Source organism: Gigantopelta aegis, chromosome 10, assembly GCF_016097555.1.
Source record: "Gigantopelta aegis isolate Gae_Host chromosome 10, Gae_host_genome, whole genome shotgun sequence".
NCBI lineage: Eukaryota > Metazoa > Mollusca > Gastropoda > Neomphalida > Peltospiridae > Gigantopelta > Gigantopelta aegis.
This window is the reverse complement of record NC_054708.1, coordinates 13,949,729-13,974,783: the sequence shown is the minus strand read 5'-3', so window position 1 is coordinate 13,974,783 and position 25,055 is coordinate 13,949,729. Positions and strand designations below refer to the sequence as shown.

At 35.2% G+C, this 25,055-nt stretch overlaps 1 protein-coding gene across 1 annotated transcript in view; it reads left to right on the top strand.

Moving 5' to 3' along the window:
• Positions 1–21,519, top strand: part of LOC121383487 (vacuolar protein sorting-associated protein 52 homolog) — a 42,092-nt gene extending 20,573 nt beyond the window's left edge. Inside the window, exons 11-17 of the mRNA XM_041513560.1 lie at positions 460–517; positions 2,533–2,666; positions 9,076–9,231; positions 15,112–15,315; positions 18,082–18,259; positions 19,962–20,080; positions 21,035–21,519. Of these exons, the coding sequence (XP_041369494.1) occupies positions 460–517; positions 2,533–2,666; positions 9,076–9,231; positions 15,112–15,315; positions 18,082–18,259; positions 19,962–20,080; positions 21,035–21,181 (996 nt within the window). The 3' untranslated portion in view covers positions 21,182–21,519. The remainder of the gene's footprint in view (positions 1–459; positions 518–2,532; positions 2,667–9,075; positions 9,232–15,111; positions 15,316–18,081; positions 18,260–19,961; positions 20,081–21,034) is intronic.
• Positions 21,520–25,055: the final 3,536 nt, after the last annotated feature.

Here is a 25,055-nt window from a genome sequence, read left to right as displayed (position 1 = left end):
GGAGCATAATTTGGATAATGAATAAAACTAATTTATGTAAGTATTTTTGTTTACATTGAAGAAAAATGTGTGACAAGGGGGATAAAAATTGATACAGATAGTGAGAAGAATCTAAAATATTTCTCTCTCAGGCCTATAGGAACTGGGGTGTGTGTGTGTGTGGGGGGGGGGGGGGGAGGTGTGTCTTGTGTCCCCGCCCACTTTAGGATAAAAATTATTAAAAATATTTTGTCCTACACTAGAAGTATATAAATTAAGATAAGAATGTGAAGTGTCACCTTAGTACATTAAATTCTTAAATATCAATAAACATAGTGCCGTGATCTCAATAAATTTACATCTCCTTTGCAAAGTTTTCAAATTCTGAAAGTATGTGATCTGAAAAACATCACATACTTTGATTACACTGGAATATACTACATATGCTAGCTAATATATGATAACAAATGTTATTTTCAGTTTGAAGAGATGGCTGGGAAAGATGACCTGATGGGAGTAGAAGATACAGCTAAAAAGAGTATCCTTTAATATCAGCATCCATTGTAGATTTTATTTTATATTATTATTATTTCAATCGGGATTGAGTATCACCTTCAATGTAAATGCTTAGCAGTTTGCAAATTTTGTTTCTAAATGTGTTACCATGTTAAACATTTCCTAAGCCAAACAAAAATTGCATGCCTGTAGTATTTATAATAAGCTGCAGACCTTAACGTGAACAAATTTGAAAAAACTTTTTTTGTTAATATTACCATATTAATAACATATATTCACATAGTAAGGGCAGGATGTACATTTGGGTTGTGTCAGAACGACTTGCCCATGCAATTTTTGAGTAGCCCAAATTTGAAATTTTAAAAAAGAAAAGAAAAGAGTATTGTATTTGGCATAGGAGATCAGTTTCAATGGGCATATGCATCTTGGTTACCAAGTATATCAATGTTTATAAAGAGGTAGTTGTTATGCAAATAGCTAGCTTTTTATTACCAGTTCTACCCTTCAAATGAGCACTAACTTAGCTGTTACATAGCCAAGTTTCCCACTTGAGCATCAAGAACTGTTTTATCAGCCATAAATATTAAGAAAGTCACCCATTTCGGTAGCTGAAATATTTAGTGGATTAGATTACAGCCAGAACTTTTCAAAACAAAACTGTTCAGTGTTTAATCAAAACATATATGTTTTTATGTTTGCTTGTGCTTATTTATAAAAATACTTATAAATAATTACAGGCAAATTACAAAATGGTGTTCTCGACAACCAAATTTACCAATGCTAACCAATCACATTTTTTGGAACATGAATATTTTAATGTCTTATTAGTTGGCTTGTAAATGAATGGTTAACTCAGTGTTATGAGTGGATTAAGTTCTATCTTGATTTCTTTGCTTGATTTAATCTCATTTTTAGGACATGTCTATGAATGTGACCACATTAAGTAAGTCTGTCTATAAAAAACCGACACTTTTTCAACTCTATCTATAAAAAAAAAAATCCCACAAAGTATGCCCAGCACTAGAGATTGTGCCCCCCCTCCCACACACACACACACATTCACACACTCCCGATACTGTTCATATGGATCTGAGATAAACTTCATGAAGTGTCTTCCCTGTGAATGTGACAGACACTTATTTACTTTCCCCATGCAAGTTTCAATGATGTCAAACATCTGCAATTGCCAAATGTATGTACTATTGTGTAGTCTTTACATATACCGAAACAGGCTCCCCAACAAAATAACGAACTGCACGATAAATACTTTTAAAAACCTGTGTTGTTGCATTTTTTAAATTAATTTATTTATTATTATTTTGTTTGTTTTTTAATCAGATTACTGTCATACAAACAATTACAACACCACATGTTCAAACGATGTAAACATTCGGACACAATGGGTACGCTACTTGGGCAATTCTATAGAATTCCAAATGTACGACGCATTCAGCTCTGACTGGATTCCAACACTTCCTGACCTGGATGTGGTGTGGGCAGAATTAAAGATGGCAGATATTAGAGTATGCATGTGCAATTGCAGCACTGTTGAACGCAATTTATGCAATGCAATAGAACGGACGATGAAGCTATTTTCTACAACCACATAGGGCTTTCGTTTCAATTTTGCTTGATTGGTTTGATTTTAATAATAGTTTGCACTGAATTGCGATCGCCCAATTGAGCACTTCCAATGTAGCTGCTTACTGGTAATGAAATAGCCAAAGTGTTCCAACTACTTTTTATTTTGATAGACTGGTTGGCCCCAAATTTCCCCAGAAAACACTTTTTTTTTGGCTGCTTTTTTATTTTACAAGCATTTCATTTTGGATATTCCGAAATAATACACTGTGACAAATGCACGGAATTTAGACTCGCCCGACCGTAAAATGCACACCCTGTAAGGGGAGCTACAAATTACTCTCCTTGAACTAGTCTGAGGGGAGTGATGATAGCCAGGGTGATGGCTCCTCTTCACTGGCAAGACCTGAAGTAGTAGTTTATTTGTTGTCGTTGTTAGATCCTTAAATCATGTAGGCTTTTTTTCATCGAAGCCTCATTTAAAGAACAGGTCAACTGTATTCACTCTGGGTAACCGAGGAGAGATACTCACATCCGAGTTGGAAGCTCCTGTCATTGTCCCACACGCAGCTCAAAAATCTGATGCAAGAGTGAGTTGTCTTCACCTATAATACCTGTTGTTTAGAGCTGGGCGCTATTGAAATTCGAGGTTCGGTATCGATATCAGTATGTTTTTGGTGACTATACCAATATTGAGTGGTATTTTCGGTATTCTCTGCTTTAAATGCACGCCTGAGTTAAGACTCGCCCACTAATTTTATCTAAATAAAATTAAATTTCATACACAAAGCTCTCGTCTGAATTATACCCAACCCATTTTGCGTTCGTTAGATATATTGTTAGTGCTTTACTAAATGGTGGTGAAAAATTTTCTGCAGCAAAATTTTGTATTTTGAAATTTGCTCGGTACGGTAAATCAGTATTGACACGATACCGATACCGAACGGTATATATGGTATACCATCCAGCTCTACTATTATTGATATTCATATGAAAGTTTGTGATCGATCATTAGTTTGTACATACCAATCAGTGATTGATCATTTAAAATGTCCATTGTGATTTATGATCAAAGTAAACCTGTAAATTTGCTTAATTATTAAAATGTTTATGGTAACTAACTTTTGTACCACAAAAAAATATATAGAAGGGAAGTAACTCTGTATTGTACTTGATTGTACTTTATCATAAAATCTGAGACCTGTTCAGGAGGGTGAGTGATTGCCATAGCTCACTAGACTGGTTTTTGCATCTAATATTATGCAAATGTGATATGACAGAAGATGATGGTACCAGTCAAATTGTTAAATATCTTAAGATTAGTCATCTAGCTAGTGACATGACAATTTGATTTTTTAGTTATAATATGTACTATTCAGATAATTATAATGCACACAATTATTTATATACCTTTTCAGTGTTAGACAGCTTGATGAATGTGCAGCTAAACATACATAGGAATCAACTTGTCTTGAATTTCATTATTATGTACATTGAATATGATTAGGATAGTTAGGATGGGAAAACCCCACTGGTTCTGAGGAAGTGGTTCATGAACTACGACCCAAGCATCTCAGGTGTGCACTACCGACTCATATTATTAAAACATTTTTAAATAACTCGTGAAATGTAGACCTACAATTACTTCAATTGGTATTCTTTCACGTGGTATTTTTAATTCACCAATCCCTCCCTCAACATTTTGTAACATGCCATTTGACCTACCGCTACAAGTTACGAACGGCTCTAACAGCATTACGTCATTGATCTAGAACGGCCCCAATGTTGTTGATAAAAAAATATACAAACTCTGACAAAATCTGTCATTACAAAGGATTTTGTTCCAAACGTGGGATGCCATAATAAAGATAATTAAAAAAACCCCTATTATTTTAGACATCATCATCAATGTGTAATAAGTTATCAAGTAGACCAGTGTGTGCATGCAGAATAAAAATCATCTGACCCTGATAGCTATGATTGGTCAATATGCCACAGAGTACTGCGCATCAAATCATGTTCAGTCACATGGTCTGTGACTTACTAATAAACAAAACAAAAAATAACTAGTCGGCAATGATCATTGATTACTGTTACTATAGTGTGTACATATATACATATATAAATAACATTTGCACATTCATTAACCTCTGGCTGAAATACAAATGTTTAAATGGAAGTTTTATTTCATTTTTTTTAAAAGATAAAAAAGAAAAATAATTGACGTAAAAAAAATACCTAGGCTTATTCCTATATACCTATTATCATTTCTTTTCCTTTTTTTAATTTTATTATTCCGTCTAAATTTCATTTTTGTTTTGTAAAAGAAAGTATAAAATTACATGATTGCCATTTTCAGGACCTCACGTAAGCTTTGTAGGCTAACAGTTATCAACTAATCGAGACAATTTTACTGACTTCGCTGATTTCCGTAACGAGTTCATTTGTGTAGGCTACAGAAGCCACTATTTAATTCAATCCCTTTTCTCTTTTTGTCATAACTATATAAACAGTATAAATGAGTTATCCTTATCAGACGTTGTGATCTATTACCTTACAAAAGTGGACTCTTTCTAATTAATAATAAATTAAATAGGCAAAGAAGTTTTGATCAGATTGGTATGTCTTTGAAAATGTCTATTAAACCTGTGTTTTCCAATTTGTATAGCAAAGATAAGTACCAGTCATATATTAAAATCATTCTTGTAACATTTTTTTTTGTTATTATTAAACAGATCTTTCTATCAGCTACATAAGGTAATTAGTAGCAATCAATATACAAAATTATTTTGTGTGCGCTGTTTGTTAAGTGTAACGTGTGTCATTTTTCACACTCGCCAAATTGAAATTATGTGCGCTGTACGAGCGCGATCGCACCCACGCACCTTAAAAGGCAAGGTCTGAGTTTCATGTTCATCTCCATTTCTTACAAAGTACAAGTACTACATCAATGAAACATGGTTTATAGTTACACCTTAGGATGAACCTCAGTGAATGCAGCTGTCAGTAGTGTGACATCGCTTTATAGCAAACAAGACATACTATGGATGAACCTCAGTGATTGCAGCTGTCAGTAGTGTGAAATCACCTTATAGTAAACTAGACATACTATGGATGAACCTCAGTGAATGCAGCTGTCAGTAGTGTGAAATCGTTTTATAGCAAAAAAAAAAAAGAAGTAAAGTTAGTTTATTTAACGACGCCACTAGAGCACATTGAATTTTTATCTTATCATCGGCTATTGGATGTCAAACATACAGTCCTTCTGACACAGTTTTTCAGAGGAAACCCGCTGTCGCCACATAGGCTACTCTTTTATGACAGGCAGCAAGGGATCTTTTATTTGCTCTTCCCACAGGCATTGTAGCACAAATCATGGCCTTTGTTTAACCAGTTATGAATCACTGGTCGGTGCAAGTGGTTTACACCTACCCATTGAGCCTTGCAGAGCACTCACTCAGGTTTAAAAATCCCATGCCTCGACTGGGATCCGAACCCAGTACCTACCAGCCTGTAGACCGATGGCCTAACCACGACGCCATCGAGGCCGGTTTATAGCAAACAAGACATACTATGGATGAACCTCAGTGAATGCAGCTGTCAGTAGTGTGAAATCACTTTATAGTAAACAAGACATACTATGGATGAACCTCAGTGAATGCAGCTGTCAGTAGTGTGAAATCACTTTATAGTAAACAAGACATACTATGGATGAACCTCAGTGAATGCAGCTGTCAGTAGTGTGAAATCACTTTATAGTAAACAAGAAACTCTATGGATGAACCTCAGTGAATGCAGCTGTCAGTAGTGTGAAATCACTTTATAGTAAACAAGGCATACTATGGATGAACCTCAGTGAATGCAGCTGTCAGTAGTGTGAAATCACTTTATGGTAAACAAGATATACTGTTGATGAACCTCAGTGAATGCAGCTGTCAGTAGTGTGAAATCACCTTATAGTAAACAAGAAACACTGGATGAACCTCAGTGAATGCAGCTGTCAGTAGTGTGAAATCACTTTATAGTAAACAAGACAGACTATGGATGAACCTCAGTGAATGCAGCTGTCACTAGTGTGAAATCACTTAAAAGTAAACAAGACATACATGGGAATGGGAATGGGAACTCTATTTACGTGCCCATATCCAATAAAGGTTCAGGCACGCCTACCACGGGTCCAGCCTCTGACATCGCCAGTGGGTTGACATACATGTACTGTGGATGAACCTCAGTGAATGCAGCTGTCAGTAGTGTGAAATCATCTTATAGTAAACAAGACAGACTATGGATGAACCTCAGTGAATGCAGCTGTCAGTAGTGTGAAATCACTTTATAGTAAACAAGACATACATGTACTGTGGATGAATCTCAGTGAATGCAGCTGTCAGTAGTGTAAAATCACTTTCTAGTAAACAAGACAGACTATGGATGAACCTCAGTGAATGCAGCTGTCAGTAGTGTGAAATCACTTTATAGTACACAAGACATACATGTACTGTGGATGAATCTCAGTGAATGCAGCTGTCAGTAGTGTGAAATCACTTTCTAGTAAACAAGACACACTATGGATGAACCTCAGTGAATGCAGCTGTCAGTAGTGTGAAATCACTTTATAGTAAACAAGACATACTATGGATGAACCTCAGTGAATGCAGCTGTCAGTAGTGTGAAATCACTTTATAGTAAACAAGACATACATGTACTGTGGATGAACCTCAGTGAATGCAGCTGTCAGGTGTGTGAAATCACCTTATTGTAAACAAGACATACTATGGATGAACCTCAGTGAATGCAGTTGTCAGTAGGTTGAAATCACTTTATAGTACACAAGACATACTGTGGATGAATCTCAGTGAATTCAGCTGTCAGTAGTGTGAAATCACTTTCTAGTAAACAAGACACACTATGGATGAACCTCAGTGATTGCAGCTGTCAGTAGTGTGAAACACTTTATAGTAGACAAGACAGACTATGGATGAACCTCAGTGAATGCAGCTGTCAGTAGTGTGAAATCACTTTATAGTAAACAAGACATACTATGGATGAACCTCAGTGAATGCAGCTGTCAGTAGTGTGAAGTCACTTTATAGTAAACAAGACACATACCCTGTAGTTCTGCAGCATTCTTGTTAAACACATTGTATTTTACTCTCTTTTTCTGTTTGATTCATTCTCTAGTCTTGCTTCAGCCAGTGCACCATGACTGGTATATCAAAGGCTGTCAGTAGTGTGAAATCACTTTCGACGAACCTCAGTGAATGCAGCTGTCAGTAGTGTGAAATCACTTTATAGCAAACAAGACAGACTATAGATGAACCTCAGTGATTGCAGCTGTCAGTAGTGTGAAATCACTTTATAGTAAACAAGACATACATGTACTGTGGATGAATCTCAGTGAATGCAGCTGTCAGTAGTGTGAAATCACTTTCTAGTAAACAAGACACACTATGGATAAACCTCAGTGAATGCAGCTGTCAGTAGTGTGAAATCACTTTATAGTAAACAAGACATACTATGGATGAACCTCAGTGAATGCAGCTGTCAGTAGTGTGAAATCACTTTATAGTAAACAAGACATACATGTACTGTGGATGAACCTCAGTGAATGCAGCTGTCAGTTGTGTGAAATCACCTTATAGTAAACAAGACATACTATGGATGAACCTCAGTGAATGCAGCTGTCAGTAGTGTGAAATCACTTTATAGTACACAAGACATACTGTGGATGAATCTCAGTGAATGCAGCTGTCAGTTTTGTGAAATCACTTTATAGTACACAAGAAATACTGTGGATGAACCTCAGTGAATGCAGCTGTCAGTAGTGTGAAATCACTTTATAGTACACAAGACACACTATGGATGAACCTCAGTGAATGCAGCTGTCAGTAGGTTGAAATCACTTTATAGTAAACAAGACAGACTATGGATGAACCTCAGTGATTGCAGCTGTCAGTAGTGTGAAATCACGTTATAGCAAACAAGACATACTGTGGATGAACCTCAGTGATTGCAGCTGTCAGTAGTGTGAAACACTTTATAGCAAACAAGACAGACTATGGATGAACCTCAGTGATTGCAGCTGTCAGTATTGTGAAATCACCTTATAGTAAACAAGACAGACTATGGATGAACCTCAGTGAATGCAGCTGTCAGTAGTGTGAAATCACTTTATAGTACACAAGACATACTGTGGATGAATCTAAGTGAATGCAGCTGTCAGTAGTGTGAAATCACTTTATAGTACACAAGACATACTATGGATGAACCTCAGTGAATGCAGCTGTCAGTAGTGTGAAATCACTTTATAGTAAACAAGACATACTATGGATGAACCTCAGTGAATGCAGCTGTCAGTAGTGTGAAATCACTTTATAGTAAACAAGACATACTATGGATGAACCTCAGTGAATGCAGCTGTCAGTAGTGTGAAATCACTTTATAGTAAACAAGACATACTATGGATGAACCTCAGTGAATGCAGCTGTCAGTAGTGTGAAATCACTTTATAGTAAACAAGACATACTATGGATGAACCTCAGTGAATGCAGCTGTCAGTAGTGTGAAACACTTTATAGTAAACAAGACATACTATGGATGAACCTCAGTGAATGCAGCTGTCAGTAGTGTGAAATCACTTTATAGTAAACAAGACACATACCCTGTAGTTCTGCAGCATTCTTGTTAAACACATTGTACTTTACTCTCTTTTTCTGCTTGATTCATTCTCTAGTCTTGTTTCAGCCAATGCACCATGACTGGTATATCAAAGGCTGTGGTATGTGTTTTACTGTCTGTGTGATGGTGCATATAAAAGATCCCTTGCTGCTAATTGAAAAGAGTAGCCCATGAAGTGGCAATAGTGGGTTTCCTCTCTCAATATCTGTGTGGTCCTTAAGCATATGTCCAACACCATATAACCATAAATTAAAATGTGTTGAGTGTGTCATTAAATAAAAACATTTCCTTCCATTTCCTTCATTCTAGTCTTATCTTTTTCAGTACACTTTTGAGACACTATTTCGAAGTTTGCACTTCGCACTCATGGATAACTGTTGTCGAGAGTTCCTCTTTGTGGTTGACTTCTATATGGCAATGGGGTCAGTCGCTCAGAATCTCTTTGATGCAATCATGGGGAAAACATTAACAATGTTTATGGTAAGTATTTTATAGAGGATATTCCGCGAGTGTCTTGTGATATCATAATTTATCAGCACGAGTTGATAAAAGGATGAAATCCGAGGCTTGACTAAATGTATATCTATGTAATCAAATGATTGTAACATTATGCATAGCAGATGTTACAACATCACACATTCAGGGTTTTTGCCAAAGGGTATGAAGGGTAAATTTATGTACCCTAAAATATCTCTTTGTCTCTCTCTTTGTCTCTCTCTCCCTCCCACTCTCTATTTCTCATTCAATATTCCTCACTTTCTCTCTCATTCATTATCCCTCTCTCTCTCTCTCTCTCTCTCTCTCTCTCTCTCTCTCTCTCTCTCTCTCTCTCTCTCCTTCCCACTGTTTCTTTTTCTTTCATTCATCATCCCTCACTTTCTCTCTCATTCATTATCCTTCTCCATCTCTCTAAAACAAATAAATATGACAGTTGGACAAATATAAACTGAAGATGTTTTGTGTTAGAAAGATTTGTTATACATTTCTAAATTGGTCTAATCAAAGATTAAAGAATAGTATAGAACCTACTAACCTCAAGCTACTGACCGATACAACTGCCCTTCCCCTCCTCTCTCTCTCTCTCTCTCTCTCTCTCTCTCTCTCTCTCTCTCTCTCTCTCTCTCTCTCCCTACATCCCTCCCTCCCCCCTCTCTCTCCCCCTCCCTACCTACCTCCCTCCCCCTCTCTCTCTCTCTGTCTCTCTCTCTCTGTCTATCCCTCCTTCCCACTGTTTCTTTTTCTTTCATTCATCATCCCTCACTTTCTCTCTCATTCATTATCCTTCTCCATCTCTCTCATTCATTATCCTTCTCCATCTCTCTAAAACAAATAAATATGACAGTTGGACAAATATAAACTGAAGATGTTTTGTGTTAGAAAGATTTGTTATACATTTCTAAATTGGCCTAATCAAAGATTGAAGGATGGTATATAGCCTACTAACCTCAGCCTACTGACCGATACAACTGCCCTTCCCCTCCTCTCTGTCTCTCTCTCTCTCTCTCTCTCTCTCTCTCCCTTCCTCTCATCTCCCTCTCTCTCTCTCTCTATCTCTCTATCTCTCTCTCCTTCACTTTTCTTCATTTCCCTCTAATTAAATTCATCATCCCTCCTATCTTCCTCCTTATCCTCTTCTCTCTCTGCTATCTCTCTCTCTCTCTCTCTTCTCCTTCTCTCTACTCCCTCTCTCTCTCGCTCCCTCCCTCCGCCTCTCTCTCCTATATTCTCACTGTTTTTTTCTTTCATTCCCCCATCCCTTCACTTTCTCTCTCATTCATTACCCCCCTCTCCCTCTCTCTCTCTCTCTCTGCTCTCTCTCTCTCTCTCTCTCTCTCTCTCTCTCCTCTCCCACTCTCGTTCTGTTTTTTCTTTCATTCATCATCCCTCACTTTCTCTCTCGTTCATTATTCTTGTCCATCTTATCCTTCATATCCTTCTCCCATCTCTATTAAAACAAATAAATATGACAGTTGGACAAATACAAACTGAAGATTGTTTTGTGTTAGAAAGATTTGTTATACATTTCTAAATGGCCCTAATCAAAGATGGATTCCCAATTCCTATAGAGCCTACGCTAACCTCAACCTTACTGACCGATGCCAACTGCACCTTCCCATCCTCTCTCTCTCTCTCTCTCTCTCTTTCACCCTCTCCCTCTCTCCCTCTCTCTTCCGACCTACATACCCCCCCTCTCTCTCTCTCTCTTGCTCTCTCTCTCTCTCTCTTTCAATTAGTTGTCTATACCCTCCTTCCCACTGAAATTTTCTTTTTCTTTTCATCATTCATCCCTCATTTCTCGATGATTCATTATCCTTCTCTAATGTATCTCTCTAAAACAAATTAATATGACAGTTATTTAAAATTCAATAATGATACTTATCTGTTAATATAATTATTTTATATTAAATTGCTGAATCCCATTTCGTATTTGTCAAAGTGTAATTACAACCCATCTTCGTCGGTTTCCGTAGCCTATGCACTGCGCAACGATTGGAACATCTCGCCACAATCCATTGCGAGGATTTCCGATTCATTGATAGAAACTAAAGTCTGGTACCAAACACATGTTACGCAGACTAATAAATATGAGATGGTTACCAGTCCAGCCTGTAATAACTTAAAAGAAAAGAAACAAATAGTTTATGCTTCTATTTATTACTGTATGGAAAGTAAACACTATTAAAATTCCATGTTTAATGTTACAAGGTCAGAAACCTCAAACATTTTGCCCCGGTGATTAGTTAGCGGTGATTAAGACAAATTTCATGGCCTAAAATTATGAATTCTGCACGTGTTCTACATGAAAAGTGATTTTCCGCAAACGAACAACTATTCTGCACAATGATGCAAATTCTGCAAATTTTTCCGCGTCCATGGAATCGCGGAATTCATGGCGGACTGGTACATATATTAAACAAAAATTATGCTGGTACTATAGGCTGCGTCGGTGCAGCCAGCAATTGTGTGTGGATAAGCATGCAAAAACTGTACTTTATTACATATCAGTTAAAGTTACAGCACCACTCACGGTGATCTTAGGGCTAGGATCGTTATTGATATGGACCTGCACAGAACCACAAAACTGTTTTCCTTTTCCCTTTTTTTTCCCCCCCCCTTTTTTTCCTTTGGCCCTTTTTTTCCCCCCCTTTTCCCAATCCCCAAATGTTTTTTTAAAAAAATTTTTTTGGGGCCAAATTTAGAATAAATTTCTTCCCAAAAAGGAAATTTTTTTTTTAAAAAATTTTTTTTAAAAAAAAAAACAAAGGGAAAATTTTAAAATTTTTCCCCCCTTTTTTAATTAAGTTTTTTTTTTTAAAAAAAAAAAAGGGGTTTTAAAGGGGGGTTTCCCCCTTTGGTTTTTTTAAAAAAGGTTTTTTAAAAATTTGTTTAAGGACCCCTTTTGTTTTTTTTTTTTTAAAACTGGAAAAAAATTTTTTTTTTAAAAAATTCTTTTTAAAACCCCCTTTCCCGGAAAAAAGGGGTTTTTAGTTTTTTAAAAACCAATAACCCCCAAAAATTAAAAAAATTTTAAAATTTAAAAAACAAATTTTGGGGGAAAAAAAATTTTAAAAATTTTTAAAAAAAAAGGAAAAAAAAAATTTTAAAAAAAAAAGGGGTTTTTTTTTTTTAAAAAAAAGGTTATTAAAAAAAAAAAAAAAAATTTTTTTTCCCTTAAACAAAAAATTTTTTTCATTTCCAAAAATTTTCCCGTTAAAAAACCCCCAAATTTTTTTTTGGTTTCCTTTTGAAACTTAAAGGGTTTTAAAAATTTAAAAAAATTTAAATTTTAAAAGGTTTTGGGGTTGGGGTTTTTAAAGAAAAGAAAAAAATTTTGGTTTTTTTTTGGGGCCCAAAAAAATTTAAAAAATTTTTTTTTAAAAAAAAACCCAAACAATTTTTGGGGTTTTTTTAAATTTTAAAAATTTTTTCCAAATTAAAGAAAATTCCCCCTTTCAACCCCAAAAAAAAGGGAAAAACAAAAATTTGGAAAATAAAATTTCCAAAAAACCCCTTCCGGGTTTTTGGGGAAAAAATTTTTTAAAAAATTTGTTTTTTTTGGGGGGGGCCCCTTGGGGGGAAAAAAGGGGGTTTTTAAATTGGGGGTTTTAAAAAGGGATTTGGGAAATTTTTTTTGGCCCCCCAAAAAAAATTTTTTAAATTTTAAATTTTTTGGGGGCCCCAAAAAAAACAAAAATTTGGGGGTTTAATTGGGGGGGTTTTTTTTCCCCCCAAAAAAGGGGAAAAAATTTGGGTTTTTTTTAAAAAAATTTTGGATTTAAATTTGGGGGAAAATTTTGGGGCCAAAAAAATTTCAAGGGAAAAAAATTTTTTTTTCCCAAAAACCCTGGGTTTCCCAAAATTTTAAAACCGGGGTTGGCCCCCAAGGTTTGGGTTTCAAAAAAATTTTTGGGGTTTTTTTTTTTTTTAAAAATTTTTATTGAAAAACTTGGGTTTTTTTTTTTTTTTAAAAAAAATTTTTTGGCTTTGGCCCCCAAAAAAGTTTTTTAAAAAATTTTTTTTAAAAGGGTTGTGGTCCTTTTAAAAATGGTTTTAAAATTTTGGTTTAAAACGGGGGGTTTTTTCCCTTGAAAAATTTTTAAAACCGGAACCCAAAAAGGTTAAATTTTTTTTAAATTTTTTTTTTTTTTTAAAAACCCCAAAAATGGGGGGTTTTTTAAAACCCAAAAATTTTTTTAAAAAACCCAATTTTAGGGGAAAGGCCCCCTTTAAGGGTTTTTTAAAAAAATCATTAAATTTTTTTGGGGGGCCCCGGTTAATTTTTTAAGTTAACCTTTAATTAAAAAAGGGGCGGGTTTCCCCAAAAAAATTTGACCTTTTAAGGGTTTGGGGGAACCCCTTTTAATTGGTTGGGGGAAAAATTTTTTGGGGCCCTTGGGGAATGGTTTTTAAAAATTTTTAAAAATGGGGTTCCTTTTGGGTAATTTTTTTCCCCCCGGGGGTTGGGCCTCCAAGTGGGGTTTTTTTAAATTCCCCTTTTTTTTTAATTGGGAAAATTTTTTTAATTGGGGTTTTTTTGGAACCTTTTTGGAGTAGGCCCTTTTTTTTGGGGGTTTCCAAAATAAAATTTGTCAATATATTCCTATTGGTACAGACCCCCATCCCCATTTAAAATATTTATTTTTAAAAAGATTTCAATGGACATTTTAATTATTAATTTAAATTCATACACATGCCTTAATGTTAGCCTACACAAAATAGTGAACAAAGCAATATCTTGTTTGTCTTTAAAGACCCAAGAAAACCATTTTATTATAGTTCAATTTCAATTTAAAAACTTGTCATCTCTGAGGGAAAAATGTTGCTAATTATGATAATTGTGTTTGTTTTTAAACAGCAGCATTTTACATTCATGATTAAATTGAATTCTCTAAAATCTATTATGAATTGAAAAACAATTGCTAGATTATTGTATTTGTGTTTAGACAGCAGCAATTTTACATTCATAATTAAATTCATATACAGAATTTCACATGCGTTGTTTTCGCTTTCTATTTATTGCACAAGTTTATTTTGCTCAAGAATATATACCACGAGACCGCTACGCAGTCGAGTGGTATGTTATTTCGCAAAATAAACGAGTGCAATAAATAGGAAGCGAAAACAACGTATGTGAAGTTCTGTATTTATTACATACCTTTTTTTATGTTTTACAAAAACGGTTTTTAATTTAACGTCATAACAACACTTTTTTGTTAAAACTATGATCAACACTCCTTTCATGGATTTGCTTAACGTTAAGAATCATACCCTGCGGCAGCCTTGTGTAATGTTTCAAATATGATGTGACATAATTGGTAAATCATATATGACGTCAGTAAATAAAACGCGCTAACTGCAGTAAAAATAAAAACGGAATTCCCCATTTAAAAGTTACAGTCCAGATTGCACGTATGTGTAATACAAAATAAATTTATTACATTGTTTGAAAATGTCTTTATCACTATATTAAGATTGAATAGGTATGTAATAAAACTTTGAACTGTATATTGTATACCCTAAAATCTATTATGAATTATGTTTCAGACAATGAGTTGATAATTTACTAATTTTAAAAAATTTCCATCTTTTTCAACTTTCAAGAGGGGTTCTATTTTTTTAATAATATGTAATTTAATTTGTTATGAACTAGTACATGGATAAAAAAAAAAATTAATTTCAAAGCATGCGAACTGCAACAAAAAAGAAAGTGTTTAAAGGTAGGTAGGTAACTAGTTTTACATGCTCATATACCACTGGGGATTCGAACATGCAAGTGTTGAAAATGGGTTCATTCACACAACTTTATAACCCTGTTGGTGAGGACATATTTATTATATTATTCATTCTGTATAACCCTAGGTTACAAGGAGGTATGCCGAGTTTTCTGCTGCCATTATTGGAATCAACCAGTCGTATCCCAATGAAAGGACTGACCGACTCTTGGGTCAGCTACAAACAGAAGTTGAAAATTTCATACTCAAGATGGCCGCCGCATTTCCTCACAGAAAGGAGCAGCTAGTCTACCTTATTAACAACTATGATATGATGCTGGGGGTACTCATGGTGAGTGTGCGGTGACTGTGCTCAGTACGAATTTGTCAAACTTATTCATTCTTCAAACAGGTGTAGAACTTTAAATGGCACATTCATTCTTATAATAGAAAAAAGAAAGAAAGAAAGAAATGTTTTATTTAACGACGCACTCAACACATTTTATTTACGGTTATATGGCGTCAGACATATGGTTAAGGACCATACAGATATTGAGAGAGGAAACCCGCTGTCGCCACTTCATGGACTACTCTTTTTGATTAGCAGCACGGGATCTTTTATATGCACCATCCCAGAGACACCGGCCTCGGTAGCGTCGTGGTTAGGCCATCAGTCTACAGGCTGTCAGGTACTGGGTTCAGATCCCAGTCGAGGCATGGGATTTTTAATCCAGATACAGACTCCAAACCCCAAGTGAGTGCTCCGCAAGGCTCAATGGGTAGGTGTAAACCACTTGCACCGACCAGTGATCCATAACTGGTTCAACAAAGGCCATGGTTTGTGCTATCCTGCCTGTGGGAAGTGCAAATAAAAGATCCCTTGCTGCTAATCGGAAAGAGTAGCCCATGAAGTGGCGACAGCGGGTTTCCCTCAAAATCTGTGTGGTCCTTAACCATATGTCTGACGCCATATAACCGTAAATAAAAATGTGTTGAGTGCGTCGTTAAATAAAGCATTTCTTTCTTTCTTTTTCTTTCATCCCACAGACAGGGTAGTACATACCACGGCCTTTGATATACCAGTCGTGGTGCACTGGCTGGAACGAGAATCTTATAATAGGTGCCATAGCAGATGTTAAAATCTGGTTGCAAAAGAAAATTAAAACTACTCTGTCAATAAAAAAAAGTTAAAGTTTGTTTTGTTTAAGGACACCATTAGAGCACATTGATTTATTAATCATCAGCTATTGGATGTCAAACATTGCTAATTTTGACATGTAGTCTTAGAAAGGAAACCCGCTACATTTTTCCATTAGTAGCAAAGGATCTGTTATATGTGCCATCCCACAGACAAGATAGCAAATACCACTGGCTAGAATGAGAAATAGCCTAATGGGCCCACTGGCAGGGATCGATCCTAGACCAACCATGCATCAGGTGAATGCATTACCACTTAGCTACGTATCACCATCGGTTAATAAAGACAAATTAAGTTAATTTAGTGATATGTCCCTTTTGCACAAATATTTATTGTATTTCAACTTACTTTCTTGAACTACAATAATGTTGTTAATTGGACTATCGAGAATTTGCTGCCATTTTAAAATGTTTACGACATTCGGGGCTTTTTTGCTGATTAAAATTACATATTAAAGATATTTTCTTGTTTAGAATATCAGTGTCTGTATAAATAAGGTGTTTGTTGTCATCCTAATGTTTGTAGTAGCCTAAATCAGATTTTAACTTCCAATAATTTCATACATACGAAAAAATATAATTATATTACAAAGTAAAATGGATAGTGACTGGGACAAATATTAGCACATGACAGCAGACACATTGGATATACAGATGACAGTGTGTCTGCCAGAAAGAAATTTTTGGGTATGGCGCTATGGAATTGAATGCAACCACAGTCAACGGGGTATGGGTGAACCTCCTCCAGAAAGAAAATGGGTTAAGTTTAGGGTTAGGGCTAAGAAAATTATATAGTAATGACAAGAGTAAATAATATTGTCAAACTGTTAACTTTGAAAACAAAATCTGCAAAAATATTTGGGTATGATGCCATACCTGTTTTACCCTCTGGCAGAAACCATGGATGTTGGATTTCTAAACAGGAAAGGGGTGGGACGTAACCCAGTGGTAAAGCGCTCGTTTGATATATGGTTGGTTTGGGATTGATCCCCGTCAGTGGGCTCATTGGGTTATTTCTCATTCCAGCCAGTGCACCATGACTGGTATTACAAAAGTCGTTGTATGTGCTATCCTGTCTGTGGGAGAGTGCATATAAAAGATCCCTTATTACTAATGGAAAAATGTAGCGGGTTTCCTCTCTATGACTATATGTCAAAAATACCAAATGTTTGACATCCAATAGCCGATGATTAATAAATCAATGTGCTCTAGTGGTGTCCTTAAAAAAAAAAAAAATCTAAACAGGAAATATTTAATGTGCAACTTTAGTCACCAAACAAACTGCTAGTTCAAGACCTGTGACACATGTACTTGATTGTGACAGGTTAGAGCAGTTTTTATTACCCACATAATTATGGTCTATTAAACTGCATTCCAGCTAGTGCACCACGACTGGTATATCAAAGACTGTGGTATGTACTACCCTGTCTGTGGGATGGTGCATATAAAAGATCCCTTGCTGCTAATCGAAAAGAGTAGCCCATGAAGTGGCGATAGCGGGTTTCCTCTCTATATCTGTGTGGTCCTTAACCATATATCTGATGCCATATAACCGTAAATAAAATGTGTTGAGTGTGTCATTAAGTAAAACATTTTTTTCTTTTTCTATTGAACTGATACTTTTGTAACATACCCTGCTGGATATGAACTGTGACAGGACTAGCTAGCTCTGGGTGAGCAGAAAATGTTGCCAAATTATCTAGTAAAAATAAAAAATTACAAAAATCTACTTTATTTTCTAACAAAATATCAATAATTACATTAAATTTGTCCTTCAGATTAAAATAAAATTCGGCACTTGTTTTTTAACATTCGGAATTGGTGAATTTGGCGAGTGACCCAGCTAGCCCTGTTTGACAGCAATCATACATGTATGAGAGAAAGTTGTCTTTACTCAAGGCTTTAAATTATTTTCATTCAGGAAAGAACTTCTGAAGATTCAAAAGAGACAGAAAGCTTTAAGGAATTACTGCAAGCCAGGACGCAGGAATTTGTGGAAGAGATATTGGCTCCTCACTTTGGAGGCATGATATCCTTCGTCAAGGACTGTGAAGTCCTTGTGGAGAGGGGGCAGATAGAACTGCTGAAAAATGAAGAGAGTAAGTGCTCATATCTCTATAATGACGTCACATGCATATAGTGTGTATGGCGTTAGATTATCTGACTCTAATTATTAAGAGTGTAAGACTCTAAATGTTTCATAAGCGTTAGGCCTGGTAATCCTGGTGTTTCTAATACCATGAAATACATTTTTGATAATTTAAACAAAACCCCACTTCATTTTAAAAACCAGTTTAGACTGCTCTAATTAACTGATAAATATTTTCAAGAAACATAAGTCATTGCTCTAACTAGCCATACAAAAACAAAGAAAGTACCAATTAGCATGTTTCTCACCTTAACCAAGAATGACCTAAATGCATGACGTGTCATTCACCATTCATATGTTAGACTGCTCTACTTAACTGATAAATATTGTCAACAAAATGACGTCATTCACCAGGCCTCTGATAATTGAAAATCTGTGTGACCCATTATTGGTTATGTATAAATAAATCCAGGTAACCCATTTCCTTTTGTGTAACCCATCATATTCAAGTAAACGATGCTCCAAATTTTGTGCGAACAAAAAATAGGTTACGCAAAATTAGATTTGCATGAACGAAACTATCACTCTTGCAGTTTCTTCATTCACCATTCATATAACATTCAGGTAGATGTACCATGCTTTGTTCTTTGATAGACCATCACAAGAGATGTGCAACTGTACAATAGTTTACAGCGGAATTGTTGGGGAAGTCGGACCAAAAATAATATTTTGGATTCATTGTGCATAATACAGTTAACAGTATTATACTTATTGTATAAATGTTTCGGGCTTGTTTTTTTTCATCTGTTTTTTTGCAAATGGATTTTGTGGTCCATGTCGTTAATATTCTTCATTTACTCTCTTTCTATTTTCCAAATTTTTTGGTACACCACTTCTTGCATATAATTGTAGGATTTTTTAAGTGCACATTTCCAATATTCATTAGTGGATGGTAGGCGGTGGTATTTGATGGCTTCTGTTGCTGCCTACATTTCCTGTTTACAGTTATATACAGTACCTCACAGCAGTTTGTACATTTAGGTGGCTGCTTTACTGGGACAGCCCCTACTTTGAAAAATATTTAACACCCTCCGTTTTGTCTTTAATAAATATTTGTAGGTACATTTGTAATTATCATGAAAAAGCATGTATTTATTCTTTATATTGAGAGAGATATATTTTATATAAATGTATATATACATGTTCAAGAAGGTGAATGTTAGGTCATACATTACAGATATATTATGGAAAACTGTTAAGTTCTAGTACTTGCAGTTCTGATTATGACATATATATAAACCACCATAACATTATGATGCAATATGACAAAGCCAGAACTTGACACATTTTAAGATTTTATTTATACAAGATTCTGTAGTTTTTATTTTAATGTCACCAGTAAGTCCAGACATTGAATTTGTGGATTTGTTTTATGATTCTGCCAGAATGATAAACAAGATTTAATATAGATATTTTAGGATTCTGTCTCTTAATCGTATGCTTCTGGAATTGTCCTGAATTTGCAGCCAGAAGTCTTAAGTGTTGATAATACACTTCTGGTTATCCAGTTTAAAAAAATGTAAATGTTTAGGCATGAACTCTGAATCTGATTTTTTTTTTTTTTAATGAAACTATATAGAACAGAATTTAATATTGGTTTTTACTTATCTGTTATTATAATTTTTGATTTTTTAAATGGTATTTTATTCCAGAACGCATACAGCAAATAGTTCGAGGTTTTAACAATGACTGGAAGAGAGCTCTTGAGGTTATCAACCAGGACGTGATGAGGTCATTTACCAACTTCAAAAATGGTACCCAAATATTGCAGGTTGGTAACGTATCCACCAGTTTGAAAGTACATGTACCTCTGTCTACTTGATGATCTTAGCCAGTTTTATTATTTAGTCTGTCCTGTAAAATGTGTGATTGTGAAGTGTAGGGTCAATCCCAAATGTTAATAAATATTGTTTTAAAAAGATACCAGTATGTGATCAACTTCAATTGAACAGAACATAATCTCTGTAACAATACCTTTCATTTGTAAATAGCCAGCTATTAATAATCTAGGGCAAATAAACCCAAATCAGTAGAATTCATCCTTAATTGTTAATTTGCAGTATATTTTCAAAAACCTTAAGTTGGTATTCATCAAACAACTTAAAAACTTAAGTCGGAGAAAAAACTTAAGTTAGTGGTTATTAAGGAAATCAATTTATCTATTTATCTATTCTGTTTATAAACATCGGGTGGAACTCATTTAAAAAAAGAGGCAGAAATACATTATAGTGGGTGGGAGGAGTAAAACATTAAATAAATAGAAAATTAATTAAATAAATGAAAATAAGTTAAGATAATGTGCATAAAAACTAATTTTTACTATTTACCAAAACATTTTGTTTATTTGTGTGCGGATAAATTTCCGGATTTTGAACAACCAAATGGGAAGATAACTGTAATCTGAGGCCAGTTAATTTGAAACCTTTTTGTCATGTATTTTCATCATTCTACTCACAATATTAGTTTTAATCCATGTAAAAATGCACATCAATTCATTTGGAACCCTATAGAGCTGTTTGGTAGTAATGCAAATATGGGTTCAGGCATTTTGGTTTAATTTGGGTAAAATTCAGACTGCTGCTATCCACTCCCACCCCTGCCCAAAAATGGGAGCTCTTACGCCTATGTTTATGCTTATTAGTTGTTGTTTTTTAATTTAGTTTTCTAGCCGTTTGTGAATGTTAAAGAGAAATATAGCTTTGCTTTTCAACTTCATTTTTTGCAGGGTGCTCTCACTCAGCTCATCCAGTACTACCACAGGTTCCAGAAAGTCTTATCACAAGGTCCATTCCGAAACATGCAGATCCGAAACGAACTCATTAATATTCATCACGTGATGGTGGAGGTTAAGAAATACAAACCTAATTTCTGATGTGATCTGCTGTAATGAAAATAAAAAAAACATTCAGATATATATATTATGTTTGCATCAAAAGGGAACCGATGAATTGGCATATATGTCACGAGGTCCATTACGAAACATGCAGATCCGAAACAAACTCATTAATATTCATCACGTGATGGTGGAGGTTAAGAAATACAAACCTAACTTCTGATGTGATCTGCTGTGATGAAAAGACGAAAACATTAAGAACTGTAATAACCAGCATTAAACTCATTAATATCCATCACATGATGGGGGAGGTTAAGAAATACAAACCTAATTTCTGATGTGATCTGCTGTAATGAAAATAAAAAAACCCATTCAGATATATATATTATGTTTGCATCAAAAGGGAACCGATGAATTGGCATATATGTCATGAGGTCCATTCCAAAACATGCAGATCCGAAACAAACTCATTAATATTCATCACGTGATGGTGGAGGTTAAGAAATACAAACCTAACTTCTGATGTGATCTGCTGTGATGAAAAGACGAAAACATTAAGAACTGTAATAACCAGCATTAAACTCATTAATATTCATCACATGATGGGGGAGGTTAAGAAATACAAACCTAACTTCTGATGTGATCTGCTGTGATGAAAAGACGAAAACATTAAGAACTGTAATAACCAGCATTAAACTCGTTAATATTCATCACATGATGGGGGAGGTTAAGAAATACAAACCTAACTTCTGATGTGATCTGCTGTGATGAAAAGAAGAAAACATTCAGATATATATATATATTATGTTTGCATCAAAAGGGAACCGATGAATTAGCATGTAACTCAATAATGAATAAAGATATAATTTCTATAAAATCATATTAAGTTTTAAACTCCTACTCAAAAATTATTTACACTTAACTTTTTTCAAAAAATGTTATTTGAGTTGGTATGGGTTTAAAACTTAATCATGTTTTTATATGAAAAACACAACTTTAATACTAAGAAAAACAAGCTATTATTTTTGTTAAATATTAATTAATTCATTAATTCATTTTATATTTTTATCATTTAATCATTAAAAAATTTTTTCTTACATTCAATGTATGCTACTATGACCAACCTCTCCCCCCCCCCCCCCCCCAACATTTATCAATTAAAGTTTAAACCTCAATGTTTTAAAATTTTTAGTCTGTATCATATTCAAAATTATAATTAGTGTTCCTGATATTAGTAGTAAATTGAACTTTGTTTCAAAACCATTCAGTATCTTGGTTTTGTTATTCAGAGCAATTTTAATTGCTGTATTAAAGGAATGTTTAAGCAAGGCTATTGGACCAGTGATAGAAATATGCAGATGTTTGTACTAGTCCACCGGACAAATACATCTAGAAATCTACTTGTCAACCAATATTTTCACTTGGCCAAATAAATGGTTTATTTTATTCAAGGACCAGGATGATGTTTGTGATTGCTCAAACTGAAACTGCTCTGGAAATTTTTACTTGTCCTCTGGACAACCACCAAGGCACATTTTGCTTGTCTGTATAGATTTTCACTTGTCGGGACAAACGGACAAGTGCTTATTTCGAACACTGCTGGTATGCATATTAAACGATTTTTAATGCACGTTATTGCTTAAAATCAACAATTATATTGGTATATTTAATTAATAAAATGATAAACATGTAATTGCTATTACATATAATGGGCACAGCCATTTTGCTCCATCCCACTGAATGCACCATCTGGTGAGCAGGTTGTTACATAACACTTAACACGTCAAATCAAAAATTAATAGTAGAACTGAAGAAACAAACATAGCGGTTTGTTGAATTTTTTTCGGAATGGTGAAACAGCCATGTGTCGTAATGTTCTGTAATAAGCGTGCAATAAGTATTTATTATTTTCCAATGCAATATAAACTGGCTACAAAACAAATCAATGATATACCATGTTTTGTTCATGCATTGAGCTCCTGTGTATTTTAGATTTAGTCAGGGTCTGTAAGAAGCTCTGGTCCTAATTGTGGGTGAAGTACAGGTAACTATGAGGAGTTTGCTATTAATGCCACCTAACTATATTACACTAATATTAAGCATTAAAAATAATAATTCTGGGGACCCAACAGTACCAAGAGGGAAAGGCTGGCTGTAGGCTTAAAAAAAAAAAGTTTCATAAAGCTGATGATTTTTTTTTCAGCATGTTCCTGGAAACACTTTTTTTTTTTTTTTTCACACCTTATACCCTCTTTCCCCCACTCCCGTTAATTTGTTTTTGGAGATCAGCCACTGATCTGAATAGTGCAGTACTGTGGATATTTTAAACATGATTCATGTGGACTGATTGACTATGCCACTGTTATACCCAGAACCAGATATTTTGTCTTAAGTTTGAAAGCCAAACCCTTCTTGCTCATAGTTTTCACAATTTTTGTTTACTAATCTATAATATGTATTGGGGTGGGACGTAGCACAGTGGTAAAGCAATCGTCTGATGTGCAGTGGGTCAAAGATCGATCCTTTTCAGTTGGCCCGCAGGGCTATTTTCCATCCCAGCCAGTGTACCCACGACTAGTATATCATGCTGTGGTATGTGCTATCCTGTCTGTGGGATGGTGCATAGAAAAGATCCATTGCTACTAATGTAAAAATGTGGGTTACCCTCTCTAAGACTATATGTCAAAATTACCAAATGTTTGACATCCAATAGCCGATGATTAATAAATTAATGTGCTCTACTAGTGTCGTTATTCATGTATAATAATATGTACATACAGTATGTTTATGACTGTGATAGAGACGAAAAGAATAAAGGGGCAAAATAGAAAGTTAACAAAGTGTTACTTTTATTTTACCCAGAACTTTTGAGATTGATTTATAAATGATTTGATTGATTTATGCATGATTTGTTTTGGGGAGATGGATGTGTGTGTTTTTGTGTGTGTGGGGGGGGGGGGGGGGGGGGGACTGAAGAAAAGTTCTTATATGAGTTTTGATATTGTGAAGGAAGATCACTGTTGTATATCTTTTTTGTTTGAAAATAGAGCTTGTGGGTCCATGGAAGGGAAGAACAAAGAAGTTTGTTTTGTTTAACGACACCACTAGAACACATTGATTAATTAATCATCGGCTATTGGATGTCAAACATTTGGTTATTCTGACTTGTAGTCAACAGAGGAAACCCGCTACAGTTTTCTTAATGGAGCAAGGGATCTTTTATATGCACTTTCCAACAGACAGGAAAACACATACCATGGCCTTTGACCAGTTGTGGTGCATCGGTTGGAGCCACTGAGGAGGTTCGATCCTGCGACGCAAACACCTCGTGCAATCGCTCAACCAACTGAGCTAAATCCCACCCTCCATGGAAGGGGTACGTGCATACCCAATGGTCAAGATCTCCTAGCGTGGATTTAAGAGGGCTCCCAGTTTTTGGTCAAGCAATTAATTTTATCTTTGTATAGGGCGATGAGTCTTATTTATCGATACCTCCGAACTATTACATTGATATTACCTGACTCCATTATAAAATGATTGATCCAGTACTACTGGACACATATTCATATTATGAAGAGAGGTTCTTAGGTCAGCTCACATTTCCTGAATCCATATATCGGGTTTTTTATTTTTGTCTCAATGAGGTGGTCTGCCCTAGCACAGAGAGGGTCTGTTGCCACCGGCAACCCTCATCTCCACTCCTGTAGCCAAATTGACAGAACATGATTGCAAGTTTACGTCTGTGACTAGCAGTTATACCGGGCATATATTTACAAGTCTTTGGTATCTGTTTTACGAGAAAAAGTACATAATTACGAAATATGGTGCATTTTAAGAACGACCCCTGCGCGTGCTGTAACCTCACCGTGGTGCAGGGGTGTAACATTCTCTTTGAGAATGGCCAATACAGCAC